General features: G+C 30.2%; 1 protein-coding gene across 1 annotated transcript; it reads left to right on the top strand.

Annotated features, from left to right (window-relative positions):
- Nucleotides 1–203: 203 nt before the first annotated feature.
- LOC111706214 (neuronal acetylcholine receptor subunit beta-2) lies at nt 204–17,393 on the top strand. The gene is made up of 12 exons (XM_023479023.1): nt 204–407; nt 3,882–3,908; nt 4,914–4,981; nt 6,811–6,862; nt 7,247–7,307; nt 10,107–10,192; nt 10,958–10,998; nt 11,595–11,672; nt 12,567–12,704; nt 14,544–14,604; nt 15,557–15,638; nt 17,306–17,393. Exons 1-12 carry the CDS (start codon nt 356–358, stop codon nt 17,391–17,393), a joined length of 834 nt encoding a protein of 277 aa, XP_023334791.1. The 5' UTR covers nt 204–355.
- The last annotated feature ends 3,810 nt before the right edge of the window (nt 17,394–21,203 follow it).

The following is a 21,203-nucleotide window of genomic DNA, read 5'->3' as shown; positions in this document are numbered from 1 at the left end:
ATACCGGAGGTTTAAAGGATATGCACTTTATGAGAATACATCAAAACAGCTCAATTTTCAGTAAGAAAAATAAGGATTTTCCCGTAATCATGATCAAAGGTTTTGAGGATACTTTAGTGAATCAGAAATGCCACTTAAAAAATTGAAGACTAATTAAAGACTTTTGCCTACAATCCCTTTAATTTAAATTTATATTTCAGATTCAGGATTAATGGCAGTTTGTGACAAGCAATAAAGAGCTGTAAATATTAAATCCAAACTTCACTAGAAAAAAGGACGTCATACGTCATTCCAGTATGGGCTGAGCAAAGTGAATGAAACTGTACTGTACTGTTTAAAAGATAATAGTTTTTGAATGAAAATGTTAATGTTTAGCGTGATACTACTTATTTTCTCTCTTCATCTAGGTAATACAAGATTTTATTTTCAACATTTTATTATTTAGATATTATTTAATTTTAGCTGTTAATTTGATTTGAATTTTTCATATTTAGAGCAAAAAATGAAATATAGTGGTGTTTGTATACAGTATGCACTATTCCGTATATATATTAGCAAAATTAGGAAACCAAATACAGGGTGTCCTAATAAACATGAAAATTAAAAGACTTGAAAGTCGTCTTTGATTTCTGATATTCAATGCATGGCAAAGAAAGTGCTAAGACGAGGCTGTACGTCTGACGAGATTATCATAAAGTGTATCTTAAAAATTAACGAAGATATTAGATATTAAGACAATTTTAATTATTAAATAAATTGAAGTTTGTACAAATTTTGCAATATCTCCGTCAATTTTGAAGAACAAAAATGGTAGAACCCCTATTTAAATCTCAAGACCACGGGTTTTCGATATTAGATGTTTTAGCTGGAGTACTGCAATAATACTGAAAAAATGCCGCTCGGAGAAAAGACGATATAAAAGTAGTCACTGAATTCTCCTGCTTATAATTTATACATGTGTATAAGCTAAGCTTGGAACTTTTTATTGAACATCTCTTTCTTTTGTTTTCCTACGGATTAAGTAAATTCTTTTTTCATACAGGGTGTCCCATTAATTGACGAAATGGAAATTTTTTTTGTTACGAATTAGCATTGTAATATTATACTACAATTACGTCTGCTAGAGTATATTTAATGTAAATGGGTAAAAGGCTGTCTTGTTATTCTAAAAAACGTTGTATGATTGTGCCTGTAACATTTTTGCAAGATGAACAAAGAAGAGGGACCATTATACTTTACATGTGTACATATATATAATATGCTTTAGCTCATTTCAACTGGAATATTTTATCATCTTTTTTAAAGCATTTTTAAAAGAAATGCACAAGACAAAAATCTGAATTCAAATCGAGAAATTGAAAAGATTTTCCACATCCATTTTATAAAAATTTTCACGTCTCAATCTTTGTGGGCCTCCCTGTAAATTTTGATAATGCCATGTTTTATCTACTCAGCTGTCAAAGTTGTGAGGTATTTATAGATATATTAAATATTTAAACTGGTTTAACTAATCCTCAAGGAAAAAATTGTTTCATACTTCAAAAACACATTAAACCAAATCTACTTAGAAGGTGCAGGTTTGAGATAAGCCTTAGTTTTGTTTTTAAAAAATCAGGAGATAATGTAAACCAAATCAAAAAACTATTTGATGTTTGAATATAGTGCAGGATGAAAAAAATTTAGGACATTAAGAGTTAAATAATTACATTTTGTTCAGTGTCTAGAGGGTATTGTTTCAAGAATAAATAATAAATGATTAATAATAATAATAAAACTCTTCGCTAATTTATATATATTCTTCGCTAATGTATATCTGGTCAAGCGGCTGAACCAATTTTGTTGAAATTTTGTTACCGGGAACCAATGGCTACCCGGCCCGGGGGTTACACAGACTAAAAAGCGCGGGTAAACAGCGGGAGTAATTGTGATTAACTTGGGCAATGCCGGGCAGTTCAGTTGGTATGCAATAAGTTTACTTAAAACATATGTCACAACAAACTTTTAAGAATCATGATTAAAAAGTTGATGATAAGATTTTTGATTGGATCTTATGTTAATTCAACGCCTATCTATTTATTTAACTTCTCAAAGTCAGATTTAGAGAAGAGTTTCCAACCGGAATTCCGTTGCGCAGAATTGCGCTATAATTGCGAACAAGGAAGCAATTAAATATTCGCGGAATTGTGCGCAACGGAATTGCTTTCTCATCTAAAAATCAATAATTTTAATTGTGAGTTACAAATTATGCAGCAGCAGACACAAGAATAGAAATATCTCTGAAGATTTTTAAAAATTGCTTGTTTCAACAGTTTTCAAATTTTAAAGTTTCTTATGGTTAAACTAGTAGTTAACAACTTAATATGATACATTTTTCATTTGTTAACATTGGATGAACATTAAAATGGATTTTTTTTGGGTTAACATTGTAAAGTTCGTTTAATCAAAATTAGATAGCTTGCTACAGTGAGAACCAGGAAACTATATGGTACAGAAAGAAAACATTACAGTGTATTTGTTTAATTGGTAACTTATTAATTAACTTATTCAGTTAAATGGGTCTGCTTGAGTCTAAAATGTCGTCTTCTGGTTATCATGCTGCGTATGAATATAATAAAATAAAAGATTTGGTTTAAATTCAATTTTCTTAGCATTTGAGACCGAAATGTTAGTGAAGTTCAGTTTATTGTATGCCACTACCATAAGTTTTAATGGAATATTTTTTGTTGTTAAAGGAATTGCGCAATAACTAATTGCATATTTGCGTGCCATAAGGTTTAAATTGAATACTATTAAAAAATTGAAACACAAATGCATTAAAGTTTGACGGAATAACGCGCAATTCCGTTGCGTTTATTGTGCGCAATTATTACAGAATTGCGCGCAAGTAAAATCCACTTGCGTTGGAAACCCAACCCAATTTTAAATTTATAGTTTAATTATATTGATAGCAAGGACTGAAACCTAATCATTTCGTATTCCTCAAACTTGCTGAACCTTTTTAGTTATATACGTTTGGTTTTTTATAAATTAACAAATAAATGATTGTTTCAAATATTTAATAAGTACAAAGTAATTAAAAAAAAACTAGAACACATAAAATGATTTTACTTTAGAGGAGAAGGTTTTCAAGGGTAAATAGAAGTTTAGAAGTTTTAGCCTACTAAACATCATTGTTTTGTGTTAAAAAGTGCTTCTAGTAGGAACAAAACCCACTAATAGGGGGGGGGGGGGTCGAGGATAAAACATTTCTTTGAAAAATTCCGTTTTAACCTTCAAAATTAGGCATAATATTCGAAAATGTGCTCGATTTCATTTCGATAGATATTAATTGCGTTTTCACCCACTAAACGTCGTTTTATTCTACTACAATGTGTGTCTGGTAGGTACAAATACAATGTCCATAAATAAGGGGGTCGTCGTTGAAATATTTTGCTCTTTAAATTCCGGTTTTTTCAAAATGTACTCGAAATGTAGTCGGTCCCATTTTAAAAGATTTTTTCAAAAATTTAAAATCTTTTAGTTTTAAAAATCCTCAATTTTATCATAGAAAATGTGCAATTTATTCTATTCTGTCGAATGAAACGTAAAAATAAAATTATAATTTGAATTTCTAAAAAATGTTTGGAAAAGAGACCGAGCATATTTTCAAATATTAGGGCCACCTTTGAAGGTTAAGACGGGATTTTAGAGAAAACTGTTTTATCAACGACCCCCCAACCCATTTGTGGGTAATGGACCTCCTAAAAGCACTTTTTAACACAATACAATGATGTTTAGTAGGCTAAAAAGCCTAAGTACACTTTTTTTCAGAGACACCTTGTAGTATTTTCTATTATATTATATATATTTTATACCTCTATATACCATAAATATATACGTAGGTCTGGGAGAATGGAATATGAACGAACGTAAGTCTTGATTTGCTTGGTTTTCAATTAAACGCATGAAAATAAACATTAAAAATTAAATTGAGATATTTAGATTATAAAACTTGTTTTGCTGAGTCACTTTTTTGGAATTTTTCAATTAAAGCATGAAAATAATAATTGAAAATTACAATTTAGATACTTAACTTTTACGTTAACAATTATTTTAACTTTGATAATTTAACAGTTTGGTCCTTATCCCATGTGACCTAATACACATAATTTTTTACTTTTTCTCTTTTTCTACTTTTTTGTCAGCATATGTGGTTTAAATGGAAAAAATACTAAAAACAAAAGCCAAAAGTTTAAAGATTGAATTCAAACAGAAGAAACAAACAGCATCTCTTTTAGTTTGTAGTAAGCTTGAGACTAATGAATAATTGCCTTTGATTTAATTTGATTTAATTTGATTAAATTTGATTTAATTTGATTCAATTTGATTAAATTTGATTTAATTTGATTAAATTTGATTTAATTTGATTCAATTTGATTTAATTTGATTTACTTTATTTAATTTGATTTAGTTTGATTTAGTTTGATTTAATTTGATTTAATTTGATTTAATTTGATATAATTTGATTTATTTTGATTTAATTTTATTTAATTTGATTTAATTTGATTTATTTTGATTTATTTTGATTTCTTTTGATTTAATTTGATTTAATTTTATTTAATTTAATTTAAGTTGTGAAGCTAACTCTGCAACTATGCTTATAAATTAAAAAAAAATTTCAATCTTTGTTTAAGCAAAAATTAAAGAGCAAAGAAAAGGAAGTAAGTTGACAGAATCGACCTCTGTGATACTTATTAGGATAGAAAAATGACGATATCTTCTTCATTCTTACTCAGACTTTTAAACGGAGTTCTCCGCTTAAATTACTAAAATCTAAAAGATTCTTTTTAATGCTTTGTGAACATTGCTCTATATAACTATATTTGTCATTTTTTAAAGTTCTTTTATTAATTATTTTTAAAAAATTTATTAAGTGGATGGTGACTTACGAGGGGGCAAGAGTATGCAGTTTAAAAATATGGTGAATACTGCAGATTATCAGGTTTTTATATTTACAGTTTATTTACAGTTTATTTACAGTTCATTTACAGTTCATTTACAGTTTTACAGTACATTTACAGTTCATTTACAGTTCATTTACAGCACATTTACAGTTCATTTACAGCACATTTACAGTTCATTTACGGTTCATTTACAGTTCATTTACAGTACATTTACAGTACATTTACAGTTCATTTACAATTTATTTACACCAAATTTACAGTACATTTACAGTTCATTTACAGTAAAATTTACAGTTCATTTACAGTTCATTCACAGTTCATTTACAGTACCATTTACAGTTCATTTACAGTAGATTTACAGTTCATTTACGGTTCATTTACAGTTCATTTACAGTTCATTTACAGTACATTTACAGTTCATTCACAGTACATTTACAGTACATTTACAGTACATTTGTAGTTCATTTACAGCACATTTACAGTACATTTACAATACATTAAAAGCGGAAGGTTTGAAGTAACAAAAAGACAAATAATCTTGAGCATAAATTTAAACAGAAATCACGGTTCACTTAAGATATCTAATAATACAAGATAATTTGATTGATTTGTATGATATATATATATATATATATATATATATATATATATATATATATATATATATATCATGAAGCCGATTTTGCATAATTTCATACATTTTAAAAATGCATTGCCAATCCTATATTGCAAGCTAAATTTTTCAAACCTTTTTTTGTTTTGTTTCTGGTTACATTGTTTGGCATTGTTATCAATACAAAAAACTGGACTTGGTTATATCAAATGTTTTTTAAAATCATAATCAAGACTTTAGTAATATTTTTTTTTATGATTATAATTAATAAACTTTTCTTTTATTAAAGATATTTAAATATATTATAGACATGAAAAAAATTCAGTAGTAAAAAGCCAAAATTGAATGGAATAACAAAGCATTGTTGCATACAAACTATATTTACATTATAACGATACAAACGATACTAACTAAATTTGATCTAAATACATACGAAATTTGCCTGGGGCAAATATATTTCCATTTGACTCTTCTGATCAGACGCTTTGTGCTAACTGTCGAGTCTTGTGGGATCACGGGGATAGGATGGCCAATAAATGCCGTTTCATTCCTTTTCCAGAGATGCTGCTCTGATTCTGGTTGATGCTCTGCTCACTCTTGATGTACTCCTTGTCCTCATTGATGGAGGGCCCATTGGCTGAGGAGTTTTCTCCCATGCTTCACTGTACGTAGATCTCATGGTTTTCATGACTGAGGAACCTGATTTCATTAATATTCTGGGCACTAAAGGCACTCCTGGACGTGTCCTGGTCCTTGGTATCCTCAGTGTCCTGGGTCCTGCAGAGAGGGATCAAACTTTTCTTCTGTTTTGCTTACTCTTCTGTAATGTTGTTTCTTCAACAGGATCAGGACCAAAGATACTGATTTTTTGCCACATTTATCTAATTCCTACATTGTTGCAGTCTGGTGGAGTAAACCTTTTATATTTTAAACTTAGATTTTTTAATCTAACATAATTTATAGTTTGAATTATTGGTTTGCATAGATAAAGCGATTAATATATTTGAGTTTGTGGCAAAACTTAGTTCCTTTCTCATTTTCTAAAATGACCTGAGGGAAGGCCTAAACTGAACAATTTTAACTCAAAAAACATGTCGGAAATTTTTTTTCAATTTAAACTAAATTTTCAGTGTAAATCTGAGAACGATATTTATAATAAGAAATAAATATAATAAATAATAAATATATAATGTGAAGGATTCGCAAAATAGACGATGACAATTGAAGTTTTAATCTAAAGAAAAATATTTTTAGTTATCAATGGATCTACTAGCAAACTATCCTGCAGGATACAACGTTATGCCAGGTACTTATTTTAATCAATTAATCAATTAAAAATTAGTCAATTAATCAATTAATGAATTAATCAATAAATCAATAAATCAATAAATCAATAAATCAATAAATCAATAAATCAATAAATCAATAAATCAATAAATCAATTAATCGATTAATCAATTAATCAAATAATGAATTAATCAATTAATCAATTAATTAATTAATCAATCAATCAATAAATCAATTAATCAATTAATCAATTAATCAATTAATCAATTAATCAATTAATCAATTAATCAATTAATCAATTAATTAATCAATCAATCAATCAGTAAATCAATTAATCAATCAATCAATCAATCAATTAATCAATCAATCAATCAATAAATCAATTAATCAATTTTATTTTCAGTTTCCAACCCACATGATGTGCTCAACGTTAGTCTTCAGCTGGCACTTTACCATATAGTTGAATNCCCCCCCCATCAAACCAATATTTTTTTGGCAGGATTTCACAGTTTGGTAAAGATTGTTAGAATAAAGAACAAAACGTAATGAAATTCAAACAGAAGAAACTGAGCGCAATCGCATACATAATATGCAAAATTTTGACACTGATTTTTTTGCATAAGATCAAAATGTTTGATACTGATATTAGCTTAAAAAAGCAAGCTATGATTTGTTGCAAAAATGATTTTATTTAGTTTTCTTTTTCAGCTTCAAACAATGATTATATTTAAAAGTAATTATATTTTCACACTTATTTCAAGAACAATGATCCCTGGTGTATAATATTACATTTTTTATCAGTAATATTTTTATTCAATCAATCAATCTGTAAAGACAGGGTTGATTGAAGACCACCTTTTTGACGTTTTTTAAATTTTCAAATTGATTTGGCATAAAAAGCAACAAATTTGAAACCTCTATGGAACAGTTAATGTAAGAATAAATTCTGTAAAGTCCTCTAGCTCTGAAGTTACATCTTTAACAACCTTTACATAGTTTGCATCCTAATTATAGGACATCCTTTACATAGTTCTATAGAAAATCATCTACATTTTCTCTTTCTGCAAGACACCTTGTATTTATAATCTGCAAGACAACCTGTACATATATTCTGCAGGACACCCTGTATATAGATTCAGCAGAACACCCTGTAGATATATTCTGCAAGACACCCTGTATATAAATTCTGTAGGACACCCTGCATAGATACATTTTGCAGAACACCCTGTACATATGTTCTGCAAGACACTCTTTAGGTATATTCTGCAGGACAACCTCTAGATATGTTCTGTAGGACACCCTGTAGTTAAATTCTTCGGAAACCCCTGATCTATGTATTCTGCAGAGACAGGGTGATTTAGTAAGTAAGTAAATAAATAAGTAATTAAGTAAGTAAGTAAGTAAGTAAGTAAGTAAGTAAGTAAGTAAGTAAGTAAGTAAGTAAGTAAGTAAGTAAGTAAGTAAGTAAGTAACTAAGTAAGTATGTAAGTAAGTAAGTAAGTAATTAATTAAGTAAGTAAGTAAGTAATTAAGTAAGTAAGTAAGTAAGTAAGTAAGTAAGTAAGTAAGTAAGTAAGTAAGTAAGTAAGTAAGTAAGTAAGTAAGTAAGTAAGTAAGTAAGTAAGTAAAGTAAGTAAGTAAGTAAGTAAGTAAGTAAGTAAGTAAGTAAGTAAGTAAGTAAGTACGTAAGTAAGATTTATTAAAGATAAATCAAAATCATAGAAGCATATCATAATATGAATAACATTTTCATAAGATAAGAATATAATTGAATATATTATGTTTTATATCACAAAATAAGGTTAAATAAGGAGTTTAATTTTCTCAGCATATCAGGAATACCAGATTTTTATATTTCTCCGTTCTAGCATATAGTTGACATTAAATAGTTTAAAGTTCCGTAGCGTCCGATCGGCTTTTAATCAATGGATAACGGAATGGCACATCACGGGATATCGATTAAACTAATCAGTGGATATATCGAGATCATGCTTGATTTAGATATCCACAGTACAAGATTTTCCACCTCTGGATCCTATATTCTATTCAATAAATTTCTCTGAACTCAATTATAATTATTTGATATCTATAATCTATAATCTGTAAGTGCAAAGTACCAAAGTACGAGTGTGAAGGATCTTTAATCTCTTTAATCTGACACATCGTGTAGCCATGAGCATTATTTGATTTCACTCTTGGTTTAGATATTAATAAACAAGTTTAACACAAATAATTCCTGTTGCTAGCCTTTTTTATTCAAACTAAAGTGGAATTATTGTCGTCTTCTTTCCTTTCTTTTATTCTTTAATTGTCGGAGAGCTGGACATTGTGATCTTGTCAGGTCACATTTATTGCATAACATGTTTTGGGTCGACTCTACACTGGGTAGTCCAGACTGGGCGGTACGACTGAATGCATAAACACTATACAGTACATATGGCACCGGCTCGGATCAAGCAACTTTTAGGGTGGGGGGAACTTTTGTGTGGAGTATCCTTAACCATTTATGCTTTATCTTGATACGAGATGCGAGCACTTTTAAATGTGAAAATCAATTATTGATCTCTTCATTTTAGTTATCCCTGCAGATCTAACAAAAGGAATTAAATTTATCCGTAAGTCTGCATTAGATAGAGATCAATGTCTGATCCCGAGATTAACAATACAAGTTCTGACTTTAGGGCACATTTGTATCAGCAAATCATAAATTGGAAATTAATTGCCGATATTTTAATATTAGAAGACGATAATAATCACTCAGCTATAACAATTTGTAACCATAAATATATAAAAGAGATTTACTGTTAATTCATAACTAGGATTCCCAGTGGAATGGCAAAAATCCTTACGCATCACGACATCACTTCTTTTCAGCTGTAGTTTACAGCTGTATTGTTCAGCTGTAGTTTTCGCTGTAGTTTTCAGCTGTAGTGTTCAGCTGTAGTTTTCAGCTGTAGTTTTCAGTTGTAGTTTCCAGCTGTAGTTTTCAGCTGTAGTGTTCAGCTGTAGTTTTCAGTTGTAGTTTTCAGCTGTAGTGTTCAGCTGTAGTTTTCAGCTGTAGCTTTCAGCTGCAGTGTTCAGCTGTAGTTTTCAGCTGTACTGTTCAGCTGTAGTGTTCAGATGTATTGTTCAGCTGTAGTTTTCAGTGTAGTTTTCAGCTGTAGTGTTCAGCTGTAGTGTTCAGCTGTAGTTTTCAGCTGTAGTTTTCATCAGTAATTTTCAGCCCTAGTTTTCAGCGGTAGTTTTTTAAAACTAATCATATTTAAGAATGAAAGAGCCCAGACGTTAACAACTAACTGCGAAATAATTACAAAATGGCACGATGTATTCCTAATGTGGGACCCGTCAGGTACAATTTCAAAAAGCAAAAAAATAAATTTTCAGAGAAAAAAATATCATAAAAGTCTAAATTAATAAAATAGAATTGAAGATAGATAAAATCATAAAGCAAATAAATTGTAAACCAGCTCTAAGTGGGAGCTGTAATGGTGGGCAACCTTATTTTTAAACTGTTTAATAACAAATCAAATATTGGCTCTGAAATGATGCGTGCTCAAATATTAAAAGTTGCAAAATTTCTACACTGAAAAGACCTGGTTAAAAAAATTGACCGATCGTTAGTTTCTTTAAACCCCAAACTGATTCGCATCAAATTAACCGGCAGAGTTAACATTCTTCAGTATGAAAAGAAAACTTTGTTCAGTAATGATCGTTTAAAGTTCAGAGATTTTTCGTAAAATGAAAGAATATAGTGTAGAAGCAATCCGATTCTGTGAAAAAAAGATCAAAGATTTTTTTGCAAAAACTATTTTGATTCTAACCTTGTCTCGTTATTCCTGAAAAGAAGGATTTTTTTTGCATCTTTAAACTTTTTTTCTAGGAACGATATCGTAGCATTATTTTAACAGTTTTCAAGTAAAAAAAAAGACGTTATCTACCACATTTTTGATCGAATTCATGTTTCAAGGCCCAAGGATACCGTTATTTTAAAAGAATTTGAACTATTGCTCCATAATTGTTGAGTCGGGTTCATTCAAATAAAAATAGTATTTAAAAACAGCTTTCCTTTTATTGTAATATATAAAATAAATGCAACATTTTTATGATTTTTTAGATTACGACAATATTACAGATACAAGGCTCCCTTGGGATAAGGTATCAATATCATTATCATTATCATTATCATTATCATTATCATTATCATTATCATTACCATTATCATTATCATTATCATTATCATTATCATTATCATTATCATTATCATTATCATTATCATTATCATTATCATTATCATTATCATTATCATTTATCATTATCATTATTATTAATATTATCATTATCATTATCATTATCATTATCATTATCATTCTCATTATCATTATCATTATCATTATCATTATCATTATCAATATCATTATCATCATTATCAATATCATTATTATTATCATTATCATCATCATTATCATAATCATTATCATTATCATTATCATTATCATTATCATTATCATTATTATTATCACTATCATTATCATTATTATTATCATTATCATTATCATTATCATTATCATTATCATTATCATAATTATTATCTTTATCATCATTATTATAATTATTATTATGTTTATCAATTTCGCCCTTATTATCATTATCATAATTATTATAATTAATATTATTATTATCAATTTCTTCCTCATTATCATTATCATAATTATTATAATTATCGTTATTTTGATCAATTTCGTCCTTATTAGGTGTGGACTCCTGATATAGTTTTGTATAATAGTGCTGGAGATGGAGAGCAGGGTAGAGAAATGAGAACCTTGATACAAGTAAATAAATATCACATCAAATTAATGAAAGATTGCATGTATAGATTAAAATGACAACAAAAATTGGCCGAGAAAAATTTATTTCATGTACGTCCTACGAGACATGACAGTTGGTGAATTGTTTAAAATGTCTTCTTCCATAATTAGTTAAGTTATTACAATCATATTAGAGTAAAATTGATTTCAAAGTAAAATAAATTTGAGGAAAAGAAGTTTTTATGACGAAATAAACTGCAAAAAGTCTTTCATATCCAATACAATATATGGAAGAAGACATTTAAAACTATTCACAACCTGTCATGTTTCGTGGGACACCCTGTATTTCCCACAGTGACCATTTTTGAGTGGGTACTAAACAGTGCATAAACATTAACAAGCATCACAAAACGCCCAATGTTACAAAACGCCAAATGTTACAAAACGCCCAATGTTACAAAACGCCCAATGTTATAAAACGCCCAATGTTACAAAACGCCCAATGTTACAAAACGTCCAATGAATCTAAACGCCCAATTACCGAACCCTCAATGTTTTTTGGAAAAATAAACTCAAATTTATTTTGAAGTTGCCTTTTGAAAGACATAACAACATAAAGACATAACAACATACAGACAAAACGCCCAACGTTACAAAACGCCTAATTACAAAACGCCCAATTACCGAACCCTTAATGTTTTTGGAAAAATAAACTCAAATTTATTTTGAAGTTGCCCTTTGAAAGACATAACAACAGAAAGACATAATCTATGTTCATGTATAATTTTGGTTACATATTACAAATTTTGCACCGATTAGAGTTGATTCATATATCTGCATTCTTTACCTTATACATTATACATGCAGCTTGATGTGATGCATTTAAAACTATACATATATATATATTCTTGTTTCTAGGTCACCTATGATGGAAATGTTACATTATTAACCCAAGCAATCTATATGAGTAAATGTACCATTGATGTGACCTACTATCCCTTTGATGCTCAGCAATGTGAACTCAAGTTCGCCTCCTGGTCAACTGAGGTCACTAGGGTGAGTGTAAGTAATTTGAGATTTTAATATTGTTCATGTTTTTTTAATTATTATATTATTATAAAGATTTATTCACACACAAAGATATAAATACATATATAAATGGTGTAGTTAAAATTTGTTTAAATAAATTTTTCGGTACCCCTAAACAGTACCCCTAAACAATACCCCTAAACGGTACCCCTAAAACGGTACCCCTAAACAGTACCCCTAAAACGGTACCCCTAAACGGTTCCCCTAAACGGTACCCCTAAACAGTACCCCTAAAACGGTACCCCTAAACATTTCTCCTAAACGGTACCCCTAAACAGTACCCCTAAAACGGTACCCCTAAACCGTAAACGGCACCCCTAAACGGTACCCCCTAAAACGGTACCCCCTAAAACGGTACCCCCTGAAACGGTACCCCTAAAAGCTTATTATTATTAAGAATGAATGTGATATTAACAAATGTTAAGGTTTTTATTTTTACAAATTGGTGTTTTTGATTGCGGTTTCTTAATAAACATGACTTGCGGATTTCTGCTAGAAACGAAAAAGAGAATTATCAGAATTAAACAATTTTCAAGCAACAGCTGCATGCCCGATACACAAGAGTACCCTTTAAAGGAATTGAGCCTTTGCCACAAACTCCGATTTTATAATTACTATATCTATGTAACTCAATGTCAGACCTTATGCATTTCAAATTATGATTTCTTTTAAATCAAATAATCTAAGTTTAAATTATAAAAGGTTTGTATCAAAAAGTTGCAAAGATATAGGAATTGTAAATTTTGAGTTTGCGGCGAAGACTTAATTCCTTGGAAAGATACCATATCGTAAGGTTTTATCACTTTTTTCTCTTTGCTGCATTTTTTTCATAAAGAATTCACAGTTGTAAATTAACAAGTTTAACGAGAGAAAAACAATAATATCTTTCTCATTCTAATTTTATGGCTTTAAGAGTACTATTGCGAATGACACAGGAAACTCTTTAAAAAGAAAGTAACTTGAAATTAAGTCAATACTTTTTAACCGAAGGAAAAGGGGTCAGTTTTCTGAAATATTTAAATCTTTCTTCACTAATTTGTTTTGTCATGTTCTGATAGTGTTTAGGGACTGTCGATCTAAATTTAATTGACATTGATGGCAATTTTGATATAAAGGAATTGAGTCTTTGCCACAAACTCGGATTTTTAAATCCCAATTTCTTTGAAACTAAATGTCGTAGACCGTAGATATTTCAAACTATGAATTCTGGTGGATCAAACAATGTAAGTTTGAAATATGAAAGGTAAACATAATCTGGTTGTTGAGATTTTGGTATTATAAAATAGGAATTTGTGACAAAAACTCAATTCCTTTAAGTGAAATTGATGGCAATGTCGATCTAAATTTAAGTGAAATTGATGGCAATGTCCATCTAAATTTAAGTGAAATTAACGGTAATGTCCATCTAAATTATAAGTGAAATTAATGGTAATGTCCATCAAAATTTAAGTGAAATTAATGGTAATGTCCATCTAAATTTAAGTGAAATTAATGGCAATGTCGATCGAATTCACATCGGTACCCTTTAAAGCGTTGGCTGATCAAGTATTAATTGCGCATTTCTACTGCATGAAGAAACACATATAAAAACACTTTAAATCTAAAAATCTACAATATATTCGACATTATTGATCAAATAAAGGTTTCAACTGGGTATCGTTTTAATTTAGGCATTGCCATCTTTCGAATGGAGGGTCACTTGAAATTATGCTTACAGTCCTTTTAAGAAACTAATAATATCTTTATCCAGGATATGTTATCTTCAGAATTTATTCATGTAAGATTATATATTTCTATATATTTCAGCTGAATATGACGATAGGAAAGATAGATAGGAAAAAGATTTTGAGTCTGTACTCCCCTTCAGGTGGGCTTTCTACACTTTTCTTCAAGATTTTAAATTCACATTTTAAAAAAGGGATTTTTAACTTATTTCAAAAATTAACAAATCGGAGTTCGATTTTTTCCAATTTGTTTGGTTTTATTACAATCTAAAAATACAAAGAAATACGATTAGAAGTTTCTTTATACAATACACTCAATATACAGGAACTACTAGTTTTAGGGAGAAGAAAGAGAGAAGAAAACCTTTTAGAAATTATGATTTTAGCTCTTTAGTTTTTTTATTTTTACTTTTGATTTGTTTAATTCGAAAATTTACTAAACTTGGCCGAATCCAAAAACTTTGACCAAAGACAAAAAAGGTGATTAGCTCATCTGAAGAAAAAGTGAATAGTTTTAACTCAAAATAAGGAACTTGGTTCTTCAACTATAAAGTTCCTAAGTCTGTAAATATTTAACGATAAACTAGAGGTCCCAGATAAAAGTCCAGGGAGTCCAGGGAGTTTTAATATCAACAATCCAGAGGATAAAATGCCATGCGTACGACAGAGATGGTGCTGATTGCACTTTTTCTCAAGACCTCAAATTTCTACCTGCCAGCGTATCTCTATATATATTATCTTTGGTTTTAACTCTAAATAAGGAACTTGTTGCTTCAACTATAAAGTTCCTTGGTCTGTAAATATTTAACGATACAGTCAAAAGTCCAGGGAGTTTTAACTTTAGAACCTATTTTCACACATTAAATTTATATTTGTTTTAATTTTCTATTTAATACTTTTTTGTTGGGCTATGTACATCACGTCTCTCACGTTAATTTATACGGATTTTGTATGTGAGTTATAAATATATGACTGCAAATATGTTGATATACTTAGTTGTAGTTAGTTCTACTTGATTTAGGCGTGTTTGAATTAAAGGAGATATTTGCTATATACTATATATACTATAGTTGTAGTTAGTTCTACGTGATTTAGGCGTGTTTGAATTAAAGAAGATATTTGCTCGACGACATGAAATGCCGGATCCATGCTGCGACGATGCTTTTGCTGATGTCACGTAAGATCATCATTTTTATTATACGAGCCACGGTAAACTGAAGTTCCTATTATACGCAACACGGTAAACTAAAGGTCCTATTATACGAGACACGGTAAACTGAAGGTCCTATTATACGCAACACGGTAAACTAAAGGTCCTACTATACGCAACACGGTAAACTGAAGGTCCTATTATACGAGACACGGTAAACTGAAGGTCCTATTATACGCAACACGGTAAACTAAAGGTCCTATTATACACGCAACACGGTAAACTGAAGGTCCTATTATACGAGACACGGTAAACTGAAGGTCCTATTATACGCAACACGGTAAACTAAAGGTCCTATTATACACAACACTGTAAACTAAAAGTCCTATTATACTAGACACGGTAAACTGAAGGTCCTATTATACGAGACACGACACGGTAAACTAAAGGTTCCATTATACGCAACACGGTAAACTAAAGGTCCTATTATACACAACACGGTAAACTATAGGTCCTATTATACGCAACACGGTAAACTATAGGTCCTATTATACGCAACACGGTAAACTAAAGGTCCTTTTATACACAACACGGTAAACTAATGGTCCTATTATACGCAACACGGTAAACTAAAGGTCCTGGTTGAAAGAACTTTAGAATCCAATAGAAGTAGATTTGTCGTTTTTTCTACAGTTAAGTTCTGAACTTAATAGACATCGAAATATTTGATATAATTATATAACAAGGATATTTTACCTGAATCTACCTGTAATTGTAAAAATTAATAAATAAATACGAAATATGGGTGAACAGCGTTAAAGAGCTCCATACAATTATTTAATAAAAAAAATATCTCCAGCATTCCATTATCAGTAAGTTTAGACAACGAAATTTTATAAATTCTTTCGATATCTCAGAGTTGAACTGTATTTTATACTTTAAAAAAATATTTAGACACATATAAAGTTTTTTACGCTATTTTTGAATGATTTTGATTTTTGAATGAGAGATAAAAATATCACTGAAAACATTGTTATGCAAATAGGATGTTCTTTGTTATGGCTAGTTTTACGTCACTTTCTCACACTCTAATTTATAATCCTTATATTTATGCAACCTTATGTTGTATGATAAGAACTAAAGTTTGAAATCTTGTTTAAAAAATATCGGGGATATATAGAGCTAGAGATCCTTTCCTTAAAGGGACAGTAAAGGAAAAATGAAAGGGGGTATAGGCTGAAAGCTAATCACTTTAGCTTTTAATCGAGACCCTTGAGACGCGTATCTGAAGTCCATAATTCTGTACATAACCATATTCAACAATTAAACAATTCAACAATCCGACCTACGAAAAATGTCCATCCGAACAACGGAAAATGCCCATCCGACCTACGAAAAATGTCCATCCGATCTACGTAAAATGCCCATCCAACCTACGAAAAATGTCCATCCGACCTAGGAAAAGTGCCCGGCGCCGACCTATACTCAATACTCATTTTCGTACAAATTTAAAACAGCTTTATATTAATTCTCGAGTCAGGAACTTCAGATACGCGTCTCAAGGGTCTCGATTAAAAGCTAAAGTGATTAGCTTTCAGCCTATACCCCCTTTCATTTTTCCTTTACTGTCCCTTTAATAAATAAAAAAGCATAATAATTTCAAGAATGTTTTATGAATCTCATGTTTTTTTCAGATACTATTTGGTAATTTGGCGTCGTCCAAAGTTCTTTCTGTTTAATTATATTCAGCCTGCAGTGCTCATCAATATTCTTGCTTTGTAAGTATATTATTACTTATGTTACTAGAAGTTTTCTCGGGGGATATTTTATTATTTACTAGCTGAAGGGTTGCCCTTGGACAAAAATGTTAATTTTTTGTTTGAAAAGCAACAAAAAAGTCAAAAAAAAGTCAAAAAAGTCAAAAAAGTGTGATTTGCGGCAAAAGTGCAAAAGTGTAACTTTTTTTGTGCAACTCTTCTGTATGATGTTTTTTTAATATTTTTTGAAAATTAGTATTTTTTTTGGTACTTCAAAGGCCCAAAAAAAAATCCGCGAACCTTTTTTTCTTTCAAAATCAAAAGTTCAGAAAAACATAAATGTGTAAATAAATTGTTTCTATCGAAATCTAAAATTTTAAAAAGATTGAATCACAGAATCTCAGATAATTTTCAAAATTGTAATGAGAAAATTCGCAATTTTCAGTTCTGGTATAATTTTTACGGAAAAATTGTTTTTTCAATGGTTCCTAAGGTTTCAACTGAACAGCGTTTATCTAATACATTAGAATATACTAAGAAGAAAGGAACCAGAGAATTTAAATAACGTTTTTCAAAAATTAGCTCAGAACTGAAAATTGCGAATATTATTATTACAATTTTGCCAATTTTCTGTGATTCAATCTTAATAAGATTTTAGATTTAGAGAGAAATAATATGAATGCACATTTTTGCTTTTCTGAACTTTTGATTTTGAGAGAAAAAAAAGATTCGCGGATTTTCTTTTGGGCCATTGGAGTACCAAAAAAAATTTGTACAAAAATGGTACAATTTTGCACCAGGCGCCGCAAATCACACTTTTTATTGACTCACCCTGTATGTATATAAGAATGTCTTGTTTTATTATATAGATGTTTCTAGACGTTTTCTCGGGGGATATTTTATTATTTACTAGCTTGGGAACCCAGCAATCCGAAGGTTACTAAGAGTTACTCCCGCCGACCGCCGCTTACCTGCACTTTAAACGGTTTTAACGGGAAACTAAGTTTTCGTTAGTAAAGTCGACCTACTCAACTTGGAATCTTAAAACCAAGCTAAGAACATTCCCGCGGGTCTTCCAAATTCCCCAGCAAAATTTGAAGCAAATCGGTCAAGGGGTTTCTGAGTTATGATTCGAAAAACAAAGAGACAGACAGAAAGACATATAGATGTTACAGGAGGTGCGGAGCGATAGAAAAAAGTAGATTGTAGATTAGACAATTGACATTCTATCAAATTAGAAATTTTCATAAAAAATTTTTTTCGGACCATTGGACAAAAAACTTTCTAAGCAGCGTGAGTATTTAAAAACATATGTTAACATAATTATTCATATCTCTAGTAATTTTGAACGAAAAAAGGCTGGACTAGTGGTAGTTTTTTGTTTAAATATGCTTGTAATAATAGGTAAACAAATGAAAGCCCTAGACTATTTAGAAGGTCGAAGATGATCTTTAACTGTCAATAAATACCGCTTCTTTGTGAATATTATTGTATGAAGTTTACATTTATGTGAGTAATGCTTTACAATGCGTTAAATGTTAGCACTGCAGGACTTCTGCATTGCAGTACTTTAATTTTTGTAAATTGTATAATGCATTCCCCCCCCCCCCACTAAAAGAAATAAGGAGAGATCGAGAGAAATTTATCACAAATTCCCTTGTAAAGTTGAAAAGTTGCATTTTCAAGACTGAACCGACTTTGAAGTGCCTCAAATTATCGACCTCTGGTATCACAGCTTATTGAACTAGTATTGAAATAATATTGAAATAGTATTAAAATGATATTGATAAAGTATTGAAATAATATTGAAATAATATTTTTTTTAGAAATCTAAATATTTATTTTGTAGCAGAGATTAAAATATTACATTTGTATTGCAAGTTTACAACTTTCATAAATGGAAAAACTACATTATTTATTTTCTATATAAATGATTCATATGATAGACACAGATTAGGCTTTGAATGCCAGTGCATTATTTCGCAGCTGACTCCCTCGTCATCCATTGCTGAGAAACAACAGAACTTCCTATAGTTATTAACCAACTGATATTTTATTTGGTTGTCTACTTTTTCATATGCTCTAATTGCGTTGTGTCTAACTGGGCAAACTGTACATTCTTTTTCTTCACAGAAAGTAAAAACTGGGTTTGCAATGTTCACAGGTGGTTTTAGTTCGATTTCAAGTTCAGTTTCAGATTCTGGACCAGCTTTAGTAGTCTCAAGTTCAGGTTCAGACGCAGACTCAGTCTCAGGTTCAGGTTCAGGCGCAGACTCAGCCTCAGGTTCAAGTTCAGGCGCAGACTCAGTATTGGAATAATATTGAAATAATATTGAAATAATATTGAAATAATATTGAAATAATATTGAAATAATATTGAAATAATATTGAAATAATATTGAAATAATGTTGAAATAATATTGAAATAATATTGAAATAATATGCAGAATTGTTTTAAAATAGAGCAAAGAAATTATTGCATTAAAGTATACTGTTCTTAACGTGCAGACTTATCTCTCAGATCGTTGAGATCTCTGATCCAGGATTTCATGTTTAAATTCTAGATTTCACTGGATAGTAATAAATAAAGCAATTGAGTTCCTCGCAAAATTGCAAGGATTTTCAAGATTCGCATTCTTTAATTTATGCAAATATTCTACAGATTATACAGTAGTTTAACAAGATGTAGTATATGGATTACAGGGCGTTCGAAAAAAATCAACTTTTCGACAGAACTATATTTAACTTAAAGGGACTGTAAGCGTAATTTCAAGTGACCTTTCATTTAAAGAAGGGTTTTCCCGATTCACAATGATACCCTTTAAACCTTTGACTGATTAAGGATGTCAGAAATATCCTTATTAATCTACTGAAAATCTTTTAATATTTACTTTTGTAATGGTTTTAACATTTAAACGACGATATTTTCATGAGAGGCTTGTGATGTATCAGCTGTTTCGAGTTCACACAGGAATTTTTAAGAATTCAAGCGGTTTTCGATAAATTTAAGCACAGAGATCTCTGTACTCGATGAACACGCAACAATTTACAGGATACTGATGTGAATCGGGCAATACCCTCTTTGCATGGAGGCATGGAGGGTCCCTAAAAATACGCTAACAGGTCCTTTAAGATTTTTATCATCTTCTTCGAATAAGAATTCTGATTATATTTTCATGATTTTTTCCACAAATACAAATATGCCCTTATCATACTTTACATTATTTTAGATTATTTTAGATCTATTAGGTAATCATACCATACAGCCATTATCCACAAAAGATGAGGCTGTAAAGACGACCTGAGACTATTTAAATATGATGATCCCTTGGTTAAATAATACATTAAGCCTTCTGCCTATGAATTTCAAATGGCTTATTTAAGGGAAGGGATAGTAGAAACTCCATACAGTCGTCTCTGAAGTCTCATCCTTTTTTAGACTGGAGAAAAGAATAACTCCTAACTATAGGAAAAGAATAACTCCTAACTATAGGAAAAGAATAACTCCTAACTATAGGAAAAGAATAAAATTATCCCTTTAAAAAATCCTGTATCTGCCTCTGGCATTAGATAATGTATTTATTATCTACTAGGTTGAAGTTTATGAAGTGTAGTTTAGATGTTATCAGGGCAAATTATATAGGTTTTATAAACCAACTGCTATATCTCTCTCATCTTCTAGGGGGGGGGGGGGGGGGGGGGGGGGGGGGGGGGTTTGATTAGATAGTTTCCAGTGCTTGTGGTTTTTCTTTTGAACTACTAACTGTCGGCCTAACTGTAAAATCCGCAAATTTTCTTTAGCGCTTTTGTATTTGAGAGCAATAAACTAAGTTCT

Source organism: Eurytemora carolleeae, unplaced genomic scaffold (genome assembly GCF_000591075.1).
Source record: "Eurytemora carolleeae unplaced genomic scaffold, Eaff_2.0 scaffold718, whole genome shotgun sequence".
NCBI lineage: Eukaryota > Metazoa > Arthropoda > Copepoda > Calanoida > Temoridae > Eurytemora > Eurytemora carolleeae.
The sequence above is the reverse complement of the archived record's forward strand: the minus strand, read 5'-3'. Positions and strand labels throughout refer to the sequence as shown.

Excerpts from the sequence above, each read along its gene's own strand:
- LOC111706214 (XM_023479023.1), top strand. The coding sequence starts at position 356 with ATGAAAATGTTAATGTTTAGCGTGATACTACTTATTTTCTCTCTTCAT. Across the intron at positions 3,909-4,913 it reads AGAATGGAATATGAACGAAC|TGGATGGTGACTTACGAGGG; the intron begins GTAAGTCTTGAT and ends AAATTTATTAAG. Across the intron at positions 15,639-17,305 it reads GATGCTTTTGCTGATGTCAC|ATACTATTTGGTAATTTGGC; the intron begins GTAAGATCATCA and ends TGTTTTTTTCAG.